Source organism: Bombus pyrosoma, linkage group LG8, assembly GCF_014825855.1.
Source record: "Bombus pyrosoma isolate SC7728 linkage group LG8, ASM1482585v1, whole genome shotgun sequence".
Lineage (NCBI taxonomy): Eukaryota > Metazoa > Arthropoda > Insecta > Hymenoptera > Apidae > Bombus > Bombus pyrosoma.
The window spans coordinates 3,239,317-3,266,048 of NC_057777.1; the positions used below are offsets into that span (position 1 = coordinate 3,239,317).

At 37.0% G+C, this 26,732-nt stretch overlaps 2 protein-coding genes across 7 annotated transcripts in view; one reads left to right on the forward strand and one right to left on the reverse strand.

The window, feature by feature from the left end:
• The window catches only part of LOC122570047 (ras-related protein Rap1), a 68,478-nt gene extending 44,974 nt beyond the window's left edge, over positions 1-23,504 (reverse strand). For 4 of the 6 annotated variants that reach the window (XM_043731880.1, XM_043731879.1, XM_043731874.1 and 1 more), the window contains exon 1: positions 22,802-23,504. The gene's annotated coding sequence lies outside the window, so the exon portion shown is untranslated. Of the gene's footprint in view, positions 1-18,301; positions 18,418-22,801 lie in introns of those variants that run through there. The other 2 variants (XM_043731878.1, XM_043731876.1) reach the window with 2 other exon arrangements.
• Positions 23,505-25,090: 1,586 nt separating this feature from the next.
• Positions 25,091-26,701, forward strand: LOC122570112 (peroxisome biogenesis factor 10). The gene is made up of 3 exons (XM_043732019.1): positions 25,091-25,926; positions 26,007-26,258; positions 26,331-26,701. Exons 1-3 carry the CDS (start codon positions 25,639-25,641, stop codon positions 26,646-26,648), a joined length of 858 nt encoding a protein of 285 aa, XP_043587954.1. The 5' UTR covers positions 25,091-25,638; the 3' UTR covers positions 26,649-26,701.
• Positions 26,702-26,732: the final 31 nt, after the last annotated feature.

Genomic DNA, 26,732 nt, shown 5'->3' on the forward strand with positions numbered 1-26,732 from the left:
GAAAAATACACGTTGCGAGACGACCTACACGTCGCACACGTGTGCGCTCACTTTTATTTTCAGTGCGAATCGTCATCGACTGTTTCTAGTCGGTCGTTTGCGATCGAGTAAAATATCATAAAACGTTGAGAAATAAAAAGAGCATAAAGAACTTCAAACAGAAAATTCGAAGCGAGAAGAAAAATAAATAACAAACTGATCGCTTTCAACGGTATATTGGATATCTCAAAGATCAAAACGCTTTACTTTTGCTGCTAATATTCGTATTTCTTCATTTTTCATCGCTTTGCAGTATTATCGTGTTCGCATTAGCCTAACTCTATAAGCATTTTCATTAGCGTCCAATTTGCCGTAGAATTTAAAACAGAGAAAAATGTACTTGTCATATACTTCATGCCATTTGTCAACAAAGTTAGGTATGTTCATAAAGCTATGAAAATATCCAATTGACAAAATACTAAACATAGTTCAAATATCGTAATGATACAGCACATTTAAATTTCACTATCTTTTCTGTATCCTAGAATTTCCAAGAACGAGGTATGTCAAAACTTATGATTGAAAATCAGAGAGCGAATACAGCGAGTATGAAATAAAACGACGAAGAAACCAGAGAATCTTTATTTCTCAGTCTCTTACGCCCATAAAAAAAAAAAAAAAGAAAATAAAAATTCCTAATTAATAAAATACGCGCGGATAGCTTAAATATATAACTTGGCGATATTATTCGATATATTCGAATATTCCCGCGTTTCGTGTATTCCAGGCGTTTCGACGACAAAGTATTCTTTATTTTCAAGTAAATTTATCCTTCGAAACGAGGAGAAAAGTAGCAGAATGGAAACGTAATAGAACAAAGAATTTTCATTTCTCGGTTCCGTTTCCTCCGCAGACGTGTTAAAACGTTTCATTAATAAAATACGCGTATAGTTCGAGTATTCAATTTCGTGTTGACATTCCACGTATATCTAACTTTTTGCTACCTTTCGTGTACTCCAAACACTGCAACAGCAAACTATTCCAATATTTCTATGTTCGAGAACGAGAAAGAATATGGCGAAGAAAAACACGAGAGGACAAAGAATTCTCATGTTTCTTTTTTTTTTTTTTTTGTTTCGTTGGAACAAACATTGGTAAAGCAAAGACAGATGGAAGAAGTCGATTATGTGCGAGCGCGGATAATCTTACGTTGCAACGTCGGTTTCCGGCCCCAGCCAGCCAGTTTCCGGTATTCTAGCGTCACGCCGCTCGTCTAACTGCTTCTAGGACGCGGATTGACCCAGTTGTCTCTCTCGAATATCTAAATCCGAACGAAACGCACTGGCTGATACCGTTTCTTCGACATTTCGCTGGCAGCCAGCCGGTTTAATTTATCGCCGCTGCTTCTACTCCATTTCCGACGACAGAATGAATTTTGCGTTTTTGGCCATCGTCACAGTTTCAACGCGGTTGCAGAGATCCTCGATATTCCACGATTTTTCTGCTTTATGGCGCTGCTAGTTTCCTTATACTAGCTTCGTGCTTTATATTCTACGTGGCACATTTTTCAAGATATTTTCATAGAGGGGTCGTCACTTTTCGAACGGATGAATCAAACTCGTAAGAGACTCGGATTGAATTTTTATTACTTTGGGAGAACTGTGTTTCTTCGAGATCGATTTTAATAGAAGAATCTTTGTAATCTAGTGGAGCGAGATTTTGTGAAAAATCGTGAACAGGTCGCTGATGAATATGGAAATTATACTATTTTTCTGAATAGAATTAATTTTATTTATTTTTCTTTTTTTTTACCTTGTAAGAGTCTATTTCGAGCGATTGGCTGTTGAAAAGGCCGGACCATTTGCCAAGAAAAGACTCGGCAAGTTACAGATAACGAAAAGTCTCGTTCTAATTGAATCTTCCTAATTTTCGCTGCGAACCTTCCGAACAAGCTAAGATAATTGTTTGCCAGCCCTTTCGCGCGACAATTTGCTAATTGATAACAATAACACATTGGTGTTATTGATGAGATTCTCGTGTAGGTATATCAATGTTTCCTAGAAGTTTCCACGTACTTTCTTCAGCCACTGTATATGTGTGTTTAACGTTTCATTTGAAGAAAAAAAAAAGAAAAGAGAGAAACGACGTTTCATGTGGACCAACCCAATTCATACTTATGCACAATAATGTATAGAATGTAATGTAAAAAAAAATGCATATGTAAAAACAGAAAGAAGAGAAACTAAAAACGCACTTTGCAACAAAGTTGTTTATACGTACACAACAATACAATTATTGTTTGTGTATTTCGAGGAAGAGTAGAAAAAATTGAAGAACCGAACTCACAACCATCTTGGGATAAAGTTACAACAGAAATAAGATCTTGAATTCTTTCAACGAGATAACAGAACGTTGTGGACGCTCGCGTAGGGCAGGCAGACCTACGAGATATTAATATAACGTTGAGCCTACTATTTTTATGGTCTCGCGTAAATATAACAGTTGTATGTAATTTTCGTAACGTTACACTTTATAACGAGACAGCGGATTTTCATGCAAACTGAAATTTCTCAGAATGCAATTAAAAAATGCAGCATCTCGGTAGAAAATTCTTTTGCCTACCAATTATTATAAAAAGTACTGCCACTTTGGATATTTTATAGATCTTTCGGTAATTATTCCGTGGAATTTTTCACTCTCAAATTTCCTACAAACCCATAAAAATCTATTTTTAACTTTTTCATCTTTTCCCTTGACAAAGGTGGAAGTGAACAAAATCGTTGGACTTTTACGATTTGCGTTTCGCTGTTGACGAAATTCGTCGAGCTAACACTTTTGCTACTGGGTTGGCAACTAAGTGATTGCGGATTTTGTCAGTACCACTTAATGACAGAAGGCGCAATCACTTAGTTGCCAACTCAATATAACAAATATTTTCTATTTAGAGTTTCGCGGCTCACTCTGTACATAACGTAATAATAACAATAAATTTATTCGTATTGCCAGGCCCATTATTCTAATTTCTTCATACGTAGTACAACATTCTCAAACATACATAACTCGTACAAGGTCGCGCGAAGTGAATCCTTGCGGAAAAAATAAGAAGAGAACGCAGAATTAAATTTTCTTTATACGACGCTTGGTTCTGGAGAAAAATTCCAGTTTGAAAATTTCCAATTTAAAGTACACTCGAACATGCTCGAACATGATCGCGGACTGGGCTCGAATAGATAATCGACAGGACATTATTCTACACGTAAAAATGAAATCGAAAATGTAGAAGAATATTTGTCACAACAAGATAATTTGAACATTTATCCTACGCGTGCACCAGGCCAATTCTCAGCTAAACGCGTTCATACTTTATTTTATTTCACATTTTTTACTTGTATTCGCGTGTAGAATAATTTCCGGATTATTGTTTATTCACGCACAGTTGGCAATTAGTCATGTTCAAGTACGTCTGATAAATATTCGGACTCAATTTTCTCAAAAACGAAGCGTCGCACGAGAAAGTTTGATTCTATCTTTTTCTTTTTTTTTTTCCTTCTTACTTTTTCACCAGCAGTCGCGTCATATCCGTTCGTACGTGTTGTTTGACCGCACCCTGTATATATTTCGACACCATAAGGCTGCGTATTTGTGGCTTCACGCAAGAACTGCGCCGACGTGGTATTTTTGCAAAAATGAGTCAAACCCGATAACGAGTTTGCAAACGATAGCACACAACTTGTAAGACAGCCACGTTCTTCTCATGAAAAAAGGAAAATTTCAAATTCCATGTAGAAGCAACATCCCGTAGTATCTGTACACATGCTAATGTAACAATTTTTCGTAAGATAAAGCTCGCGCAAGAAATAGCAAAGTCAACGTGAGAACTACAAACGGAATAAGCTTGTTGATTCTCTGTTTCTGCGTTGCAGAGGAAATTCGACACCGGCCGCTTCTTGCACCAACACACGGACATCTTTCGATCTCTGTTGCTTTAACGCCAACTTCACCAGACCCGGTCAAACAAACAACCTGTTTCAACATTGAATTTAAAATTCTATTTCTTTTGTTCGTCTAACTTTACTTTCGTCCAAATTGCCGCATCGATTTCTGATTAATCAGTTTCTCGATTTTTGTTAACGCGAGAATTTACATAAAATCAGACGAACAAAAGAAATAACGATGAACACGTAGAATTTGAAATTACATTTTGAAACCGGTCGTTTGACCGGGTCTGGTAAGGTCAGCGTGAACCGCGCCTACGTTTCTCTTTCTTCGATCGACGAGTCGATCATTCTCCAACACACTTTCGAAAGACTTGTTAATCGTCGATCGACGTTCATTATACCGTCGAGCAAGAAGGCACTCGACCATTAATTGATCGGACCTGATTGCACAGGAAGCGAGTCGCGCCACCGTATGGCCTGTCTATATCTAGGGCACGCTCATTACGCGTCATCCTCATGAACGATGATTCGAAAGTGTGTGGAAACGCCTGTCTGCGAATGCTACGTTTTCTTCGTCTGCGTTCAAACACTTGGTCGATTGAACGATGCGACAGCACATCCTTCGAGAAACATTCGCATCGAACGACCAACGTAATGCGAATACTTTTCGACCATCTCCATCGTGCGATCGATCGAATAAAGAGCGAAGAATGGTGTGTAATTAAAGCGTCCAGAGTCACGAAATTCAGAGTGAAATATTTGTGAAATATGCATGAAATATTGAGCGGCCGAGGAACCACCTTTCACCAACATTTCGATTCATTTCGTAATTATTGCGTTGGCAACTAAATGATTGCGGATTTTGTCATTACCGCCCAATGACAGAATCCGCAATCACTTAGTTGCCAGCCCCATACTTGGAGAGTCTCCGGTGGAAAAATCATTTGATACTCCCGAACTGATTTTTCGTTGATATCAACTAGCGACTTTTAATATTTAAGCGCTTTGTACATGGCTAATTAAAATTAAAGGAACACGATTATCAAAATTAATTCCGTAACTGCTAATGATAAGCTTGGATTATATTCCGATGCTGTGTCTATAAAATCGCATAATCTCGTAGTACAATTGAACGTTACCTCAATTATCTTCGAAGATTATCTTCGACCGCGAGTTTCCGCTTTTCGAAAATTTTCCTACGTTTCTTTCGCTTTGCCGCAATTCTGATTCCAGCGTCGAAAATCTACAAGGTTGGAACCTATCTTTGAACACGTTGTTTAAGAAAGTAAAAAGAAAAGAATCTGATCTTTCGTATACGAGACTTTCGTGTTGATTAAAGAGCGGGAAAATGCCTAGAAAATTTAACGCGTATCAACCTTGTCTCAGTGACCTTTCTCGTAAAAAAAAATGTTACATAACAGTAACGCTAAAAAGTTTCTCCGCCCGAGAAACTAAAAACATGTGGATATTTTTTAATATTTTAAGTCTGGCGAAAACCCGACGTAAAATTATCCGCTGAAAAGTCAGGTAGGAGAAGAGTGAAAAAAAAAGGAAAAAGAGAAGAGAAAAAAAGGAAGAAAGTAAAACACGAGAAGTAGACAGAGAACAGGAGGGAAGCAAGGCTAATTAGCAAGAAGCCTCATTGTCGTAGATTGAAGATACACGAGATTTTTCAGCGTGACGTGCCGCGTTATTTCTGCTTCAGTCACCGCCACGCACAGCGCTGCGCGCAAACGCGCAGAAATCAAAACAATCGTTCGTTCGATTCCCATCTTATCGCTCGATAATATCGTCACGCTGCAGCATAACGCGCAGACGAACGCCAATTCCTCAACAGAATCGATAGAGTGTCGATAAAAAATCCTCTGCACGCGAGGATCTGATTACTTGAAGATTAGCTCGCTCGTTTGTCGTACGTTCTTCTTCGCCAATTTTTGTCTCATAACGTCCGTTACATTTGAAACGTGAAACATTCGTAACGTTTTTTAACGTGACACGCTTGAAAAATCCAAACGAACTTTTCCAGTGACCAATATCGAACATATCGTCATAACATTTTCTTTATAGAATCCACTGCTTTTCCTATATTTTATTTAACAGTATTTAACATTCTAATAAAATACCGCGCGAAGTGTGCAAGACGCGAATTCGCGCGTCCTCTGGCCAACGGTTGAAAAAAGACGCGAAGTGTTAAACATGGCCGTGCGTGGTTAGACGAAGAAACGAAATTCGAGATATTTCTACCGAGGCAAAAAGTATGAGAAATACCAACAAAGATGCGATAAAAAAGAGGATAGAAAAAGAACTTTTACGCGAGTCGAACCTTTCTAACAGCGAGTTTAACGAAGACTGCACGTTATACGAATTTTTTGATCTTTGTTCGAATCCTCGTTCAAAGTCCGCATCGTACGACGTTCCGTGGCCAGGAACAAACGTCTAATTAACATCGCGGCGTAATTGGCCGCTGCTAAACGGCCCCAAGTAACCTTAATTACGATTTCCAAATCCCTGTGCTCGTATTGTACACGTCATCGGAACGGAACACCGTAATACATGTAATTCGCTGGAAACTCGATAACAATTAATAATCGTGCTCGAGCGTAGTAAACAAAGGGAGTTGCACGGGATATTCGTCGATTAAGTTTGCATTAACACACCAAACTTTCGATTCGCGCGAATCGACGAATGGGAAAAATCAAATTTCCATTCGTATCTCGTTTTATCTGATAAATCGGCGAGTTGTTGATAATTATAATCGAGTTGTATCGTATGATATTCGTCGATTAGATTTAGCCTCAATGCTCAACTCGGAAACCATTATCACGGACAGATAGAGAAAAGCTCGATAGGTGGAAACTGTGGTGGAAACGTCGATTCAAAATTCGAAACTGAAAAATCGCGAGCTGCATGCTCGGACAATCGAACTTTGTGCGTGATGAAGAGAATATCTATGAAGAAGTTAGGCCTCGGGATTTACCGAAGTATGGGAAACTAATCAGAGGGAAAAGTGAATTTTAGCGAGAAGAAAATTCTCAGGTAGAGTTTTGTTGGAATTCCAGCGTCCAGAGATACGAGAATTATTATAAAAGGGTCGTAGCGATAGGAGGACACGTTCCATCGTGTTCCATCGAGGTTTTTTTTTACCGATGCAGAGTTTAACCTCTAATAATTTCTAATTCAGCCAATAAAGGCTGATGCACCATGGCGGATCTAAACTGTTCGCAGCGTACGTTCCGACGCTCCGATCTTCTCGTTTGATTTATTTCTCAATTAACGGCCCGTTGAAAATTCCCAGGTTAAAAGTAATAAATTTCTATGAAATTCGACTAACCAGTTACGAAATAAAAAGTCAATATGTTAATTATAATTCTGACCCGGTAACTTCGCTCTTTGCCTCGGACTAAATGAAATTAATATTAAATAAAATTCAAAGAAACGGAAAATATTAAACGAGCTAAAATATTGTATGCGGAAGAATTTTCCGAATAATTTCATCTATTCCCGTTCCAAATTCCTCCGTTTTATTAATCACATTTTCTCTTTGCTTCTCCTTTTGCATTGTCCCGCCCCCCTCTTCGTTTCTTCGACTTAAAATTAAACGAAAACTTGTATCAACAAAACTCGGGGAAAAGACAAATTACAGAATATTACAGACGGGAATTCTCTCTCTCTCTCTCTCTCTCTCTCTCTCTCTCTCTCTCTTGTTAATATCCTGTATAATAAAATTCCACTGTAATATTAAGCAAAAGCTAACTATAAGATATTAAGTAGAAGCGAACGTCGATGAAATTCGAAGAGAGGAGACAGATCGGTGAAAAGAAGATGTTATAAGTAACAGTAGCTCTATTTTTTTAACGACGTTCTACACTGTCCACCTGTATATTTTACTAAAAATTTTCTCTCTCGTCTTGCTCGTTGTAACTTCCGTCGCGAACAATCCATTTTTCCTCTCGTTTGTTTAAGTTTCCGAAGTAAAAAGACGCTGGAAGGACGACTCTCTTAAAGATTCATTTCGAAAATTTCCTCTCGATTCTCGTCGTTGTGATTTCACAATTTTCGAGAGAACAAGAAAGATCCGTTCGCTGGTAATTCCCGGCACAACGTCCTCTTTCCTCTCTGCGCCATTTTCCACATCCTCGGAACGCAACCAGCGACCTCCTCCTCTCTTCTCTTACATTTCATTTCGTAACAAATGAGCTACAACGTAACAGGTATCTCGCACGAACCTCAATATTTTGTTACATAAAACGTCACTTATATCGAGCCCTGCAATAATAGCGCGAGTTTTCCTTCCACACGACGAACAGGGACACTCTCTCCCATCGATTATACGTCGAACAATTCCGCGAGAAATATCACCACGGCCACCATTGATAATCTCATCTCGTTGGAAATTTTTACCTCGCACCGACGTAATTTTTAACATTCTAATTGTTCATTTTGATCTCTACGATCTTCGCCTTGATAACTTCCATCTCTGTAATTTCGATCTTTCTAATTAATTTCTATCTTCATGTTTATAATCGGGACGTTCCGCGTAACTGGGACAAGAAGCGCGTTAAAAATATTGCATCGTATCCCGCAAGTAATATCGTCCTTTGACTTTAGTTTCGCGGAGAGAAAATTAATACTCGTGTGCATTTTTAATAGTCGCTTTCCGCCACCTGTTTCGTCTATTTTTCGTCCACATTACCGACAAAATGTTCCAGGTTTCGAATTGTAAAATGTGGCTGGACGCTGATTTTACTCGTTCGTTGAATTTTTTTACCGCTTAAAAACCGTTTCTTTCACGGTTTCTCCCACGTTTATGACATGCACTCACCGTATACGTACTTGGAGCATGTTTTTTTGTAACAGCATCCTTTAGCGGTACTGCCTTTTTTGAATTCCACTGCTGTACAATGTCGCAGACGGTTATATCGTCGACGCTCATTTCACAACTTTTTTTAACGTGAAAAAAGTGCCGATCCAATTGCCTCGGACGCGCGCTACACACTGCCGTGAGGATACTCTTTACGAAACAAAGGGAGGAATCGCGTACTGTAAACACATCAGCGAAACATGATACGCGCGTTTGTCCAAAGTAAGATAAGAAACGGCGTTACGTAATTATGGGACGACCAAATAGTTAAAAATGGGGAACAACGTCCTTAAAAGTGGCAAAACACGCAGAACATGTACGGTGTTCGAAAATCCAGAAAAATATTCCAAGTATTGTACTATAGTATAATGGATGGGATTATATCACTTTTGTCTATATCGATATTTTATATTTATCAATAATACCTAAGCTGCGGATATTCCTGCGAATCTACACTTTTACAAACAAAATTAAAAAATTGAGATTTATTGAACAATTTGTCTGGATAATAATAACCCGTTGGATATTAGAACGAGTACTATGCTTCGAGCATGTTATATATTTCTGCATCTCCGAATTTGCCACAAGCGTAACGACGCTAATCGAATACAGCGAATTTCAAATATTTTCGACGGCAAAGAAATATTTACAAGTAATCGAACTTAAGGAGAAAAATAGAGATGAGATAATTAGATTAATTAATCGTGGCCTGGCAGGTGATTACTCTAAGCGAATAGCTTCTGCGATACAAAATCGATGAGGCCCACTACTAACCGCATTAAGCTTTGCATTATCAAAATTACCGTCCCTGTACTTCGCTTAATATTGTCACAGCATAGTCATCGAGCCATCACTGGACAACATACCGGGTGTCTGAAACTTTTCTGATTAAAATGGAACACTTAGGAAGAGACGTTCGTCAAAAACAGTTTGAAAGTAAATGTTCAAATAAAATTTCCTCGCTTAGCAACCATCGTTCTCGCGAGATTTCGTTACCATTTCACGAAAATAACGCACTTGGCCATATTTCACTGGTACCAACATTCGTGGCGCTCTTAAACGTCGGCATATTCTGTCTGGGAATTCGAAAATGATTTTATCAGACTTGGATCATCTCCCACCTATTTGTGGGAAGCTCAAACCGTGCGGAAATATGCGAAAATATACGAACCGAAGTATCTGCTTCTTATAATATTTAGATTCCATTTGTTTACTTTTAAATAAGTTCGTCTCTTTTTCTTTTTAGCAGCGCGATTACGCAGAATTCTTTCTGTTTCTGATATTTTAATGGATCGAAGAAAAATAGGAAAATCTTAGAAACACCGATACAGTTTGGTGACAAATTTCGTCTGTTACAAGAGACGAATGAAAATTTGGCAACGTTGGTGCAGATCGCTGCAGAGTTTGTACAGTTTCACTCTACTGAAAGAGGGCAAACATTGACAATTCGAGATACGGATCAAGTATCGGTAATCTGAGATGCAGAAGCTTTTATGGAAGATTTTTCTTCTTTTTTCCCGATATTACAATGCGCAAGAAAAAAATAGACAGCCATCGCACAGGCTAATGTAGTGGAATTATGAAGAATCTCATTAAAAAAAACCTCAATGGATAATTACGTTTATTCGGAATATTTTCGCGGTGGGGAAAAGATCGCAAAGACTTCGAAGACGAAGAGCTGCGGAGTAAAAAAGATAATTAAACGATAACGTTTATCTTTGATGAGCGGTGCCATTATGAGCAACTACTCTTTGATTTTTAGCAGCTTGATAAAATGAACGATGGTTGGTAAAACTGTAATCAGGGAATTTTCGCCTCCGCGAACGATAGATGAAAGATACTGTGCGAATACTTTGCTTTAGAAACTACAGTTTCGGTGCATTCACCTTTGAATCGGGTATTCCTGTGAATGGATAAAATCGACTGTATGAATGATCTGAATAAATGATGACCGGCAAAAGTTATTCTGTTACTACGTATATCCAACGAATTTGAAAATCTGTGAGGATTGCCCGACACAAAATTCTCGTAACGCTTTGACACTTGAAAAATGAACGTTCGTTATTGAAATTGCCATATTGTACGCTCAATGATAAATATATAGAACATAATGACAGAATTATACGTCAGATGTAAAATTGAATTCGGTGCTTTCACATTTAACCGATTGTAACTATGTTTGAAATTAAAATGCTGATCCTAGAGCTTTCGTGTGCCAACATTGACATTAAAATTAACACCATATGATCCGAATTTTCCTAGCATCGTTCGTCAGCTACGTCAATGAAATATAAAATATAAGAAATATAATGTAAATAATGTATTAATACATTGTCAAACATAAAATATATAACGATAGCAGTCAAAAAGTAACAAACACGATAATGAATACGAATACCATAACCTAAAAATTTAAAATTACCTCGAGAACTTTTCTTAACCTCAAAAATCTCGATCGTTAACCTAACCTAACCTTACAAAGAAGAAGGCGAACTTATCTATCAATGGTCGATTAATATACTACTACAACGACAACAACAACAACAATCGTAAGAATGTTAATAAAAAACGTGAAAGAGCAGCGAAGATGATCCTCGAGGTTATCGTAATCGCGAGTCGAAAAGCTTCGAGTGGAAAAATATGAAAAGAAAGGAGGAGAAAACAGAGGCTCCGCAAAGACTGAACGATATCGTGACGGTTCTTGGAAGCACCAGCGATGCGTTACACGGTCAGCCAAGAAAATTGTAGGGCTTACATGCTTCGTGTCATTGCGTGACGCAAAATGACTCATAGGTTCGTGGACCTTATGGCAAGTTAATGGGTTCCCTTAAATTTCCCCCTTTCAATGTATCTCCTATCTGCTTCTTTACAATCGCTGTACAACCTTCCGACGTTGTTTTATTTCAATTTCCATTCTTTGCTTCCATTCAATGTATCAGCCGTACTTAGACGTACGAATATTCGTACGACTTTGTATTCTTCTGGCCATTAAATAAACGAAACGCAGGTAGCGATCTGTTTCGTCCACTAAATATTATCAACGATTATCGTATCTTGGTTATTTTATATTTTTCTACGCTTCTCGCGTATACACGCAGTCTGCGTCTTTAAATTTTACCATAAGTTTCCTACAGAGCCTAGAGTCGATAAAGAGAAAAACTGCTCGTTATAGAATCTGTAATTGTACGATATTTATTTTCCGTCTTTCGTCACATTTGACTTTTTTCCTGACCTTCGAATCTTCAAAAATGAATCTATCAGCGAAGATTAAATTTTTTGCAAATTCTGCGCGGATACTCTTGTCCGAATGTCCGAACGACAATGTTAGCGATTTTGAAGACGATAGCTCTTCGATGCAAGTACTTAGCGTGTTTTAGTTCTAATCTTTGGACCAACAGAAAGATTGTGGTATTAAGAGCGAAAATTTGTAAAACACGATGCTGCACGTTGCCTCTCTGCTTGCACAAAGGAGCGAATGGATCTCTCAGAAAAATTTCAGAAAAATTAGAAGACGCTGGCGAAAGAAAGAAACAATTTACGAGGAGATACGAAAGAATTAGTAATTAAGGTTCCATTAGACCGAACAAAGGGGCAATAAAGACGTGATATTATGCAATAAATATAGTATACTAGTATATAAAGCTACGGAATATGTAAGCGTATAATCGTAACAACGGGGCGAGTATACAACAAACCGGAAGTCATCCGAAGCCGCAAGCCAAGGATTATGCATAAAATGAAAATAAAATAAAAATGAAATGAAACATTTACAGAAAAAGGAGAAGAGGTGACCAAAGAATTGATATAATTTCACGTCGTTGTTGCTATCCGTAAGTTCGGTTTCCGCTTTGTTTTACGTTCGTAAACCATTGCAAAGACAAATCCAATTGCTGGACCGTCAAACTGAAATAAATAAATAAATACGATAGCGCACGATACAAAGTAAAAGTAAACCGAAAAGATAAAATAATAGTCGCGACGGGATGGAAACGTCAAAGCAGCGACGCTGTTGTAAGCGGTGACGGTGATTCAATTTTGAAAACGATAGCCCGCACACGACTTCGAATTCGATACCGCAGACTGCAGGTTTAAAATCTATACGATTTCTTGCTGATGATACGTCGCAGACTATCGATTTGTCTCGCCCGAGGAAATCCGATATCGCCGTGTACTCGTCGATCGTCGCTCGATTTAATTGCTACGAGCTTTTTTTCTCGTCGTGATCGAGACGAGAAAATGAGAATCGGTTTGGCGGTGGAAAAGTGATAATGGAATTTAATTGCTAGAGCTTTTCCCGTGACGATGGAGTCGAAGGTTCCTTCGATGCTGGAAAATGCATGTCCGAACCCGGTGCTCGATCGTGATATTACCGATGTTGGTAGACGCGCAAGATTACAGAGAATCGACGTGGTCGTTAGAACGCTGATTTTTACGCAAATTCGTACTTGTACAAACTCGATCAAACAGATGGAATCTGAGTAAAAATTCAGTTCGAATATTACGACGACTGTTATACTTTGAATATTTTTTCGTATTTTAGCCTACAGCTTTTGTATTCCAAATCTAATCGCTTGCAAATCAAATTCAAGCGTTCGCGATACTCCACTTTTTATACTCCGCTGCCAAAGTTCTCAAACGACGAACCCTATCGAACAGGTTTCTTCAACGCGTCAACCTACGTCCGTTGACCTTTCGAATGGCGAACAGGTTGGTCAGATATTTTAATCGACCACTCTGCTGGACGAAACATTGTTGTTGACAATAATTGCGCTATAACGTGACAATTTTTTGGGGGGAATGTTAGTTGTTGGCTGTGATCTGTTGATGGAATTCCATCGATATTATCGCGCTTAATACGCCATGTTAATTCGCTCGTTGCAGCTAGTAAGAAGGGTATTGGTGAACGAGCTCGTTCAATATGGAAATGGTTTGCAAACGAGTCTCCGGCCCGAATGAATAATTCCGCTCGATCGGATTCTTTTTTAATACGACTTCGACTCGTGTAAATTTCTCTTTGCCAAGTTTTTCTTCCAGCGGAGAGGAGAAAAAGAAAACGATAGCGTATAACGCGTTAAATTCTGTTCGTCCGCTTTCACCTGACTTTTATTCCACTTACCGAACGTTCCATCGTATCAATCCATCGTGAATTATATTCGTTGGTTTTCTATGCTTTTTTAACGCGACATTTATTTACTCGTTTCCCCAATTTATTCGACCTTTTTATAGCTAGTCGTTGAAAATGTTTACGCGCTGGACTTGCTAGAGTTTGTTAATGGTAGAAAAATATTATTGGCTTGGAAATAATTTACGGGCCGTGGCACAGTTAATTCGTACATTGCAAAAGGAAATGAAGCTTCAGGGTGTACTCCGTGCGTGTGTGCGGATGTGTGTTGGATAGAATTTTGTAGCGAGTAAAACTAAAAAGAATTACAATGTCTACGTACGTTAGGTATTTAAGTAGGAAGATTTTTTCCCCGTAATCAACATCCTTCGAGCACAGTACTCGCGTGTTCCCGTAACAGGAAACAGGCTGATAAGAAAGATTAGCTTGATTATAAAATTCCACAAAGTGCGTTAGAAATATGCGGCTTCGGTAGTCCGCGCGAGGCAACAATTTTAACGTACAAAGTTTTATTATAAAATCTTCCCAGTGCGAATGGTACAAAAATTTTACGGTCAAAAATCTGCCAATCATAGTAGGCACCAGATTTTGACGTAGAAAATTGTACAATTTCACAATTTGCAGCAACTTGCGCGCATAAATATCAGCTTTCGAAATAAACAAATTTCTCGTCCGGCGCGGCTACCAGATTTTAATTAATTAAAATTAATAAAACGTGGATCGCGCCAAGTTTCGAGATAGAAAAATCGCGCCAGCTGTGCGGGTAGCAGATTTTTCCCTACAAAATTGGATATATATAGTTTCGTGATGCGCATAGAATCTTTGAAATTTTCACCAAAATATTTACGCGTTCGAAACACGATCTTCTCTATCGAAGCAGGAAATTTCCTTTTTCGACGATGTAGAAAATTCTTTGATAACAGCAAATAGATTTGCCTTTAGAATTCGAGCTAACAGCATAATCGCGCTATGGTAATCGAGTACGTAGTCGAGGCTAGTCCGAAACTATCGATTACAGAGGCATAACGCGTGCATCTATATCAACCCTTTTAGTGGCAAGCGGCGATGTATCGCCCTTTCAAATATAGTACATAGCCAGAAGTGCCAGCGAGGATATATCGCCGCTTCCGTAACCGTTTAAACGGCCATTGCTAATTTACTATCCTCTTTCGAGCTGCCTTCTACTTTTCTGTCCTTCTTTTTACCGCCATAACGTGCTTTACAATCAGTTTGTTTCTTCGTTCTTTTTTTTTTTTTTTTTTATTTAATAATTTACATTCACAATTTGTCCAATTTGGACAAAATTTGGTGAATTTTTTTAGCTGGTTGATTATCGCGTGGGTGGCTACCCGCAGCGGGGTATCATCTTCGTGTTTGTTAGGTTATGTCCTTCGTGTCTTCGTTCCTAACCTCGCCATCTTAAGGTCCGATTTTTAATATCTCATGGAAGATTGGAATATTCGCCTCTATGTCGTTTCATAGAAATGAACATTTCAGATTTTATTTTTCTTTTGCTTTTTAGGTGAAACAACTTTCTTCTTTTTTTTTTTTTTTTTGGATGAAACAACAGTACAATTAAATCGCGGATTTTTACGAATTTGTGGGAAATTTGGAGTTTAATAGATAAAACATCTTTCCGTCTGAAGCTTGAAAAATAAATTGACAAAGATACCACTTTGTATAAATATCAGTGATCTTAATAATAATTTTAAGCGTCCTGTTGTAAATATTACGGTTAATTACAGTTGATTACAGCCGTAGTGCTATAAGACAGCGATATAGGCAAGATATTTATTTATTTATTTAAAGAAGTCATTATCTCTCTGGAAATCCTAAAACTTTTGAGTTCAGAAGTGTTCCTTCGAATCAAAAGCTTTTTAAAGTGCGATCCCAGATGTATTTTACGAATTCTTGTAAATATCAGACTTTGGAATTAAACCAAATACGTTTGACTGTAGGTGTCTCGCAGTTGGGTTCTCTTTTTTCTTCCAAGAAGAAAATTACAGTTTGTGGGAGTTTGCCACTGAAAGATTCAATCTTTGCTACCAAAAACCACTTTGTAAACCAGAACCTATCTGAAACAGATCCATTTGACTCTTGGTTTCTTTAAAAAAAAAAATAAAGAAAGTTTGTCTCTAAATGGAAAATAGGTGCAAAAATAGCGAGTCTCGTTCGACAGAACGTAGATCATAGATCTTAGACAATGGAACGCACGAGCAACAGATGTTAAGCGTTAAATTCTGCTTGTAGAATAGACGTTTCTTAAAAAAGACTGCGAGCAGACTGAGAAACCGCATTCCGCCGGATCAAGCGATAAGTATCGATAAGCATTTATTCGTCAAAGTCTACTAAGCAAAGTTTACACTATAAATAAAGAACCAATAACTTATAAATAAGCGTGCAGCTATCAAGGGTAGATAAATTCGAGGGAAGCCTCTGTACGCAAAGGGTGAACATGTACGTTCTGCAAAAATAAATGGCAAGTTAGAAACTTGGAATGAAAACTGAAGAAATCTTATGGCGCTTTAACATTATCGAAGTTCAAAGTATATGTAATCCAACGCGCAATACATGGACACGCACGCGGTTCACCTCAAAATGTCCTTTCTCTGCGATGCGTATGAAATGTCGTCTTGTCGGATACTTTCATCGAAAGATTATGCGTATCCATAACGTTTCACGTCACTGGCTACGTCGCAGCAAACGTTTCCTACGATAAACAATTGCAATTGTTTTCGCTATAGACAGTGTATATCCGATTGATCTATCCGATGCGAATTATAAAATCGTGTGAAAGTACAGTTCGTTTGCCGCGCTTTTCTCGAAAACGTTCCACGACAAAAATTGAGAAAAATTCTAATTAAACGAAACGAGATCGAAGAAGATTCACTTGTCGGATGGAATTATATTTTTCGCTGCGGATCGTTGAAGCTGTGAATCATGGTATTGTATACATTGACCGTACGTTTCTTTCAACCGGTTACCTGCTTCCGACGAGTATACTCGTCGCGAAGGAATGGCGATATTTTTCGTGTTGCGACGAGTATACTCGTCAGGCGTAGAAACTAGTTACGATCTGACGTTTAAATTGCAATTTCAACGAAAATTAAAATATATCCGTAAAATTGAAGATGTTTTGAGTATTTGCGGGCCAAGACGAAATAAAAAGATATAAATAGTCATTACACACTTTTTTCAAAGAGATTGCAACAGCTAAGCTGGTTAAATATCTTTCGATAATCTTAGTATAATAGTTTTCTGTATAATATGTACGTATAATATCGTTGTAGAATGTTATACGTTTTCAGATTGGTTTCAAACTTGACCGCTGTATAGCGATAAAAAAATGGAAACTTTCTAAGTAGTTCGATATATATATATATATATATATATATATATATATATATATATATATAAAATAGGTAGGAGACCGGTGTGTAGAGAGAGCGAGCTATGAAATAGAGAACGATAGAATGTAGAGCAGAGGAGATCGAATCGACGCGAGCGACACAGTGACGCGATAAAATGTGGAAAAGTATCGTTGAGAATAACGCGGATATGACGCGATACACTTTCGTTACGTCATTTCTCGCGTAGCGAGCGTTACAAATGATTGCATTAGTTCATGAGTCACTCTCGCCTCGCCAAGCGAACGTAATAGTAATTTTGCACGGAACTCTGCTCCATAGACACTGGCGAAGTATACTCCACCTTAAAATGTGATACGTATAATTAGAACGATACGATCTGCCATGTATATTTAGCGGTATGCGTACAATTTTTATTTCAAGCACTGAGTAACGTATTACTGTATACTTTATTTATCTAGATCAGAGTAGATATTTCTCTTTATTTGTTATTAAATATCGCGCGTCAAATAAACAGTGTTTCGTCGTTCTTATAAAAGTCGACATTTTTACGATTGCGCGTCTATCGGAATTTGGGATAAAATTTGGAATACGAAAGGGGGAAGGATCCTTAAATTTCTAAATTCTAAGAAGGGAAATCCCCAAGTTTCCAGATTTTCAGAGTTCCCTAGACCCGAAAACTTAGAGATAGGAAATCTTAATTTTTTCGGATGAAAGAATTGCCCGATTTGTCAAAATCCAAGCGAGGTTGGAAATTTGAATGCTCGTTGAATCTTCTAATTCGGGAAAAAAATGAGAATACGAAGAATTCGAGCGACGAGATAAAAGGGGAAATTAGTCGTGAAACTATGAGATTGTGTATTGTACCATCTATTTATTTATGGAGGCTAAGGTCGATATTTATCTGAATCAACGTGCACCCGAATAATAGGTAATGAAATCATCGCTAGCTCTATTCCTCGATGACGTACGACGCCATCATGAAACTCGACGACAGCTAAACATTTTTATTGTCCTTGCGAAACTTACTCACCGATCTGCTGACTTGCTTGAAACGCACAATATAATGAAACGTATACTTAAAAAAAAAAACCTGACAAAACTCTGCTGCCCTCGTTTTCCATATAAATTTTCTACGCAAATATTTTGTTACTTTAACTCCGCATTTTTACTTTTGCTCTTACAAAATTCCCTAGTGAACTTTGCAAAAAAACCTACCTGCTTACAAATAATTCCCTAGGCACTTAGAAATTAATTCATTTACAAATGAAACTAAAATTAAATAATATATTACAATTCTTTTAAAACGATTCGATTAAAACTATCAAAGATATATCCTAAAAAGAATATGCCTAACCTAAAAAGAGCCTCCTAATGAACATGTTACAAACAAAAGTCCCGAGGGGAATATTCCCAACAAAAAAGTCTAACAATATTACATACGTACAAAATGTCACGAACAAAAATTACCAAATATGTATTTCAGTCAGAAAACTTTTTCCCCATCCTCTTTACCAGTATCACCAACATAGCCAAACAAAATACTGAGAACGTTCGTCCGGCTGACATTCGTCACGTTGAGCTCCATTGTTTATCGTTCGTCATTGCTGCACCGTTCCAACTTTTTTTCTCGATACACGCAACATTTCCCCTAGAACTTATCTCGAGAAACGAAACCATATCGTGTTCTTTTCCGATCCGATTTTTTCCCCTCGTATATATCCGGCACCTTCTCGTTATCTCGTATCTCGGATATTGCGTCACGCCTGAAAATATGCGCGAAATTTCCAGGACTTTGTAAGTTAGTTCGTTCGACGATTGGAATTCGTTTTTTATCGGCGAGCAGAGCGAGCAAAAGAGAGAGAAAGAGAGAAAGGGTAAAGGAGTAGGGGAAAAAACGATTGCCAATATCGTTCGGCAAATCATCTTTATTCATGTTATAATTTAAATTGAACGTGATGAAATAAATATATATATATGTCTATGTCTTTTTTTTATTTATCTCTTCTATTGAAGATAATAAAAGAGTTCGTCGTATACGTATACGGTTTTCCACGAGTGATTGATTTATAGCATTAAAAAGAATTAGAGGAAATTCTATTTACATATCTTTTTTTATTTCGTTATTAAAAACAAAATTCCATCGCCAAAATATATTCGATTTGTTTAATTTCATTGGTAGCATTCAATTTTTATATTTTTTTTCTGTGAAATTAAGTAACGAAAGAATAAATGACTAAATACCGGTTTATCTCCGGAATTACATTTAACTTCGAAAGAGCGTAAAAAACTGTACATCCTGTCAGAAATATCAAAAAATTCCTACAAAATATTTTTCTGTTTTTATGAATTTCATGTAACGAGCTATCAAATGATTTACCGTTAAAGGGAAAAATAAATATATATCGATATATCTCCAGAATTCTGTTTAACTTAAAACAAAAAAGGTGAAAAATTATCCTATCACTTGTCAGTAATCTTTGAAAGATTTCTATAGAACGTGTCTCTGGCCTTTCATTTTATTAATCAGATTTTATGAATGTAAGGAAGAACGAAATAATTAAATAACAGGTTTACTGTTAATGTTATTCAAAAGCAAACGACTTCAGTTTGCACGGTCCGTTCTTTCGTCTGCCAGTTAAACACGGAATTCTGCGGATAAATAAATTGACGTATCGAATTTCAAAAAGATGACTAAAAATAACTCGCGTTAAATTAGCCACGCGGTGGCTTTCAAACTCGTTATCTACTTCGCTCCTGATAACTTGCCACCTTCACCATTCTCGTTTCCAGCGAGTTGCTGCGAGTTTCATTATTTTACCGCGTTTATTCATTAATTCACTTGATAAATATTAAACCGTGGAATTTTTAATGCCAAACTACCATTAATAAGAACAAAATAAAACTCGACGCGCGTTCAATTAAATTAAATAATACGAATACAAATAACTAGCAACGAGTTCATTTATTAGAATAATTATTTACCACAAATGTGATTCCAACCGTGGCAACGAAACGCTGTTATAACCTGTTTTCACGAAAACGAACGCTCCCGACTGCCATAGAAACAGAATTTACGGGTCACATGACAGCGCGTTGCATTCTTCGTCGAAACGATTCAACAGCGCTAATAATTAGCTTCCACCTCTGTCGTCTATCTGTGTCAACAATAAATCCGAATTGCAACTCATCTGCACGAGATTTGATCGACAAAGAACGTCTCCGCAGAACATAACCACAAAATCACAAAAATTCCGTGCGTTGAATTAACCATGTAATGGCACCCTGTGTCTGTGGACTTTGGACTATCAAATTGTACACTAGAGTCTTTTAGGTTAGGACAGACTTTCACACTTTTAAATCATGTAAAATATCCTAGATAATTTTACTAACGTACATTACATACACTACCATATACATACGTACATTATTACTTATATGCATTGATGTAGATTCAGATACGTATGCATACAGTTTGAGGTTATGAAACTCGATGTTTATATTTTGCATAAAAAAACTATATTTAATGATACAATTTAAGATCGTACAGAACAATCAATTATTTATTTTTAGTGTTACTATTTCTAAATACTATTAACAAACACTTAAAAATTACCTCCTATTCATTCGTTCATTGTGTCAAACATTAAATTATACAAAATACTCGAATTAAATATCGAATCACTAAACATAGAAGTATTCTGTCCGCGAAAATGATTTTCTTACCTCTTTTGTCATGCCAAATACATTTGCACTTCCGAAAACTAGGGTGTACTAACTTAAACTTTCTACTGTTCAAAATCGAGCTCGTCTTTTCCTAACACACTTACTCAAGTTATATGTGTCAGTACGAAAATATTTTAGAGAGCAGAGGCGACCATACACATATATGTATTATATATTTATATAGACAATTTTTATGGGAACAGAAAAGACCAAGTGTGCCATTGTAAGGTTAGAAAGGTCGATTATACGCCATAATTTTTTATCGCGACTAACACAACACGTTATTTTCACACGAAGGAAATTCATTAGAATTGATACACGATTACATACACCGCTCGAGTCAATAGTTCAATCACGTATAACGAATCGATTGACGGTGATACACTATCACACGTTTAAAAATATTATGGCTGTGAATCAAAGAAACTTGAAAAGTTCTTTAAATATGTGCGTAGAATACGCAGTAAAAAAAATCTGGCTCTAATACAAAGAAATACAAGTGAATTTCTAAGCATAGTAAACAAATAAACGTTACTGTTTTTCATCACATATACTATAAACTTCGAAGAACTATATACAGAAATCGAAGAAGAATATTAGTAGGTAACACAGACATGAAGTCTGTTAATGGCATTAGAACTGTTAACCATTCTAAACAATATAAAAAAAGAAAATAGAATTTCTCAAGTAAGAAAATTTAGTAAACAAAATCTGAAATCTAAAATACGAAAGGCGTCGCTAATATCTATGAACATTTGGTGCGATATTAAGCTTACACAAAAAAAAAAGATTTTTATAAGAATGTTTGATACACGAGTGCAAGACGAATAAAATTCGATCTAAATAACTGTACACACACACACACACTATACTAACATATACACGAGTGCGACTATATAAATATATTTATAAATACAAGAAATAAATATCCGAGGCACAAAGCGTCGTCGTTGCATGTTGCCGGGTTTCTTTCTTCTCGAGTCACTTCCTGCGCTGCTAGTGACTCACGTGAATCACCGAACAGTCAAAAAGAAGAAGAAGAAGAAGAAGAACGAACGAACAGGCGAAAGTATTCTCGAAAGAGTCTCCATACGCTATTCATATTTGCCAAAATATGTTCAAAATCAGCAACTTTTCGCGCGAATCACTACGTTTATCGTGAATTCGATAAGTCGAAACGAAACGATCCGATAGTCGAACCTAACCTATAAGGAAACCTGATCCCTTTCCAGCCACCCAGACGACATCATTTGACACAGAAAAACCGGCGTGTACGCGAACGAAATATCGTCACATGAAAACGATCGCCATATATGCAATTAACAAATTGACTGCCATGCGAATTTTATATATTTGAGAGCCGTAATAAATATACATCACCATAACATTTCATTTTTATCAAACATTATATTGTATTTGAGCACTTTTTTCTGACAATATTATCCAAATCATATTATTCGAAATTGATCTTATTTTAATCGCTCCAAAAAATTTAGTAAAACATGAGTCACCCCACATGACCACCATGGCAGTCAATGTGTTAATAACCAATCGACGTAAGAACAAGTTGCAAACGAGAATATATATAAATACGATAATAGATAGAGAGATGTGATTCTAATCTTAGAAATCTAGCAAAGAATCGGGCACCGCCTGAGAAAACGCGCGGGCGGCCACCGTGCATGATTTCCGGCGGCGTTTGCCTGGCGTGCCACGCCACGACGACCTCGCAGGGGGGTATGGACGCTGTTCTTTTTTTAGAAAACTATATTATCCCTATAGAGACACATTGGTTTTTTTCCCTTACCTTGCACCTTCGAAAATATTCGTTGAATCTGTTTGGCGTACTCGACTCGTACACCCGTGTACCCCTCGGATCTAATGGCCCTCTATCGCACTCTCGTATTCGTCCCTCTCTTTCTTCCTCGCGCACTCCTTCGTTACACTCTCTTCGTCTCCCTCCCTCTCTATCGTACGTTCTCCGTCCTTGTCCACGGCCCACTATATCCCAATCTACAGAGATTCTCCGGCGATTACTCGCTTCCTACTCCTGTGCTGGTCGGTTCGTCGTCCCGTACGCGTAGCGAACACATCGAAAGCGACCGCGGGGAGAATCCGTGGACTGGTGCCGACTAATACGGTCGCCACGAACCAGATATAGTCGCTACGAACGAAACGAAACGTGCTCCACCGGTGGCTGAGAAAATTCCGCACTCGGTCGAAAATCTCGCGCGCCGCGGGTGCACCAAAGCTCCTTAGGGCACGGTCCTCTATACGATCGCCTCGATGAGCCGATAATCACTGGCTCGAGGCGGGTCTTCCACACACCACCGGATAACAACCTCAGTTCTGATAATGATTTTACTAGATACGGTCGAACGGCCTCGATACGGTTCCTCTCGGTTTTCCAAAGCACTTTCGCGAAAAGCAGCACGACACCAGCCCACGATTCTACCGTTATCTAGGGCGATGCCTCTCTGCTGCTCGCCGCTTTGCCCTCTGTCTCAGACTATACAGCTACGTAGACTGCAAAGATGGCCGTGCTCAGTGGCACATACACGGCACGCGTCTGCCTTACCGACTTATGGCGGTTGGCGCTGCGTCGATAACAATTGAAATACGGTTTTCGCTGTCGTATGAATTTAGCTTTTTTTTTAAATTTGGCGGTATCGATATGTAAATTGGGAGCGAAGTTTGAAATTTTCTATACAGATCGCTCATTTGCTGCGACAACTCAAAAATTACAATTTTAAGGGAAACGAATTTGAACATTTTAAATCGTGTCAAATAGATATAACAAGATGTCGAGCTTACACAAAAGCATTGTAATGTTAGCATCGTGTCCTTTATGGAGGCGACGGCACGTGTCAAGGTCTCACAAGAACCATCGGGCTACCAATATCCATATAAGCATAGGCATGGCAATGACAGGTAGTTAAGATGCGCGTATGTTATGTTATAGTTTTGGGTGATGACAGGAAGCCCAATATTTTCCTAATTAATTCTCAGAAATGCGCACACACGTGTTCCGGCCTGATAACAGGGTGTCCTACGGTGCATGTAGGGTGATAAGAATGTCTTAGAAGGATTTGGTCACGAAGTGGAGAAGACGATGTAACTTCTGGCAAGAGAATTGAGTCGAACAGCTCAGCATTTGCCCCAGAACCTTGAAAGAGAAAAGTTGCCTAGAGAAATTTATAAAACATATCTACCCCATTCTGAGTTTTCATAATCCAAATTATAATGCAATTCCCTTAATTCCCAAAATTCAAATTATGATGTAATATGAAAACTCTTGTTAAATTTTATCGTTATTGGTATAAAACAAGAAATTTCCAAAGTTTAGCTTGAAGTATACATAAAATATTATTTTTCTCGTTTATATTACAAATTACGAAAACTTTGTTAACCATACCTTATTAATTTAGTGAATAAGAAAAAAATTTAATTTAACAATAAAAGAACTAAATAGGGCAATAAAATTACAACTCTAAAGTTCTTACAATCAACGATTTTACCGGCAATATTAATTCATTATGAATTAACTTAACTGAAGTACTAGTCATTTGTGTGGATTAGTATTTACATATTAGTAATAAATTGATTATTAGAATGCATATAACGTGCTTACGTTATAGAATTAATTAAAAATGGCAGCAGTGTTTTAAAATGAAAAAAGTTGCAACAATTTTCGGGCGTTTATAAGTAACCAACTAGTTACGTTTCTGGTCTAGGGAAATGCACGTAATCGTATTCAAATTCTTTACAGCAGACATTTGTTTCTTGCTTTTCAAATCGTTTTTATGCTTCGTTTTTTATCTTACTATTAATTTATAATGACGTTAGAAGTAAATAATTGGTGTTATTAGTTGTTAAATGGTTTAAAGAGCAGTGCATTTCGTTTCAATCGCTTAATTACTTGAAATAACGAAATATTACAACACTGGTGAGTTTTTCCATTTTTTAAATTTCATTATCACTATACGGTGCGTTAAATATGCAAAGAAGTCTATAATTCTTTATTTATGAATTAAAATAGGATATATTTGTTTGATTTACGTATTTTATATATTTTATGTTCTTAGTATTATAAATGTGTGTCTATATGTGTGTGGAACACATATACTTAAATTGTATACGTGTATGTGTATTTCTTATTATAAATAAAATATTTAGAAAATTAATTTTCTGAATATTAAGATAGTATTTTACTGTATCGAAAATGGAAATTGTCAGATAAAAATAACTTGAACTTGCAAAAAATTTGTTTCACATTGATTGTACGCTCTATGATTGACGTTCTTCACGCAACTGTGTGATGTAATTTTGACGATATTCTTTAATTTTTATGAAACATGTATTTACATGTTTTTTTATTACTTCTCTATAACATTTAGTAGATAACAAATACATATTTTTATTCTAATTGTCACGTTAGAGTTCAATAAGAAATAAAGTGATAAGATTCTTTTATATGTTTGAGGTTATATATGTATATTATTTCGAATAATTTCACTTGTCATTATTCATTAATTCAATGAGTGTTATTTTTAATATTGGTGGTTTCTTCGTGTTTAATTCAACAAAGCGATCATATTTCATAATTTTTCGTATAAAGAAAGTTTAACAAGTTGTTCACCAAAGATGGAAGTAAAGAAAAGAATTCGAAAGTTAAAAATTGCGAGTCAAGCCGAAATTCTACGATCACATCAGAGGGACGATGACTTTGTTAAATATCTACGAGAAAAGATCGCGGATGTACTACAAATTCTTGAAAGGCGAATTGGCTTGCTACCCCTGATACACTCAGACATTCCATTCAAGTTAATATATTTCTTTTTTACCTCGGGAATGGGGAACCAAACGTTAGGAGAAGAATACACTGGAATTGTGCAGGCCAACTTAGATGCTCAAAAAGTTCCATCTATTTATGTACGTTAAAATACTTTAAAAATACTGCAAACAGAATGCACTAAGCTCTATTAACATGCAATATTTAACTTACTATTCAGGCAAGGGTACTGGCAGTAATTTTAGAATGCCTTGGAGAGAAAGCATTGATAAGATTACTAAAAAGATTAGAATTATCGGTCAATCATCCTCATAGTAAATTAACTCCTGCAGCTGCAATATTTTTAAACTCTTTCATAACAAAAATGTATACTATGATACCTATTTTCATATTAGTGCACAAGGGACTATTTTATATGTTTGGTCACTATTATAGTTTAGGCAAAAGAATAGCACGAGTAGATTATGCAAAGGTAATTTTTACACAATAATATTATTATGATGGTAGTTGAAATATTCTCTACTAGTTTCTTTTAAATTTAAAGGTATATGGTCATCGGCCTACTGATACTATCAGTTGGGGATTAAAACTATTAGGAATTGCTACGCTTGCACAGTGTGCGCTAAAGATCTGGCAAAGCAGGAACAGTGAAAGCCCTTTTAATAAATACTTAACAGTCACTGAGACACATAGTAAGCTGATGTGCCAGTTGTGCCTTGAAAAAGTGCCAACAACTACCACACCCTGTGGTCATTTGTTTTGTTGGTTTTGCCTTACTGATTGGTTGAATACTAAACCACAGTGTCCACTCTGTAGAGAACATGTTGTACCTACTAGAATAGTGCATGTAATGAATTTGTAAATATTTTTAACTACTTATGAAGAGAAATTAATAAAAAACAACATGCAGATGTTTCTTTTTTACACTAATTATTAAGTTAGGGAT

Excerpts from the sequence above, each read along its gene's own strand:
- LOC122570112 (XM_043732019.1), top strand. The coding sequence starts at position 25,639 with ATGGAAGTAAAGAAAAGAATTCGAAAGTTAAAAATTGCGAGTCAAGCC. Across the intron at positions 25,927-26,006 it reads AAAAAGTTCCATCTATTTAT|GCAAGGGTACTGGCAGTAAT; the intron begins GTACGTTAAAAT and ends CTTACTATTCAG. Across the intron at positions 26,259-26,330 it reads CACGAGTAGATTATGCAAAG|GTATATGGTCATCGGCCTAC; the intron begins GTAATTTTTACA and ends TTAAATTTAAAG.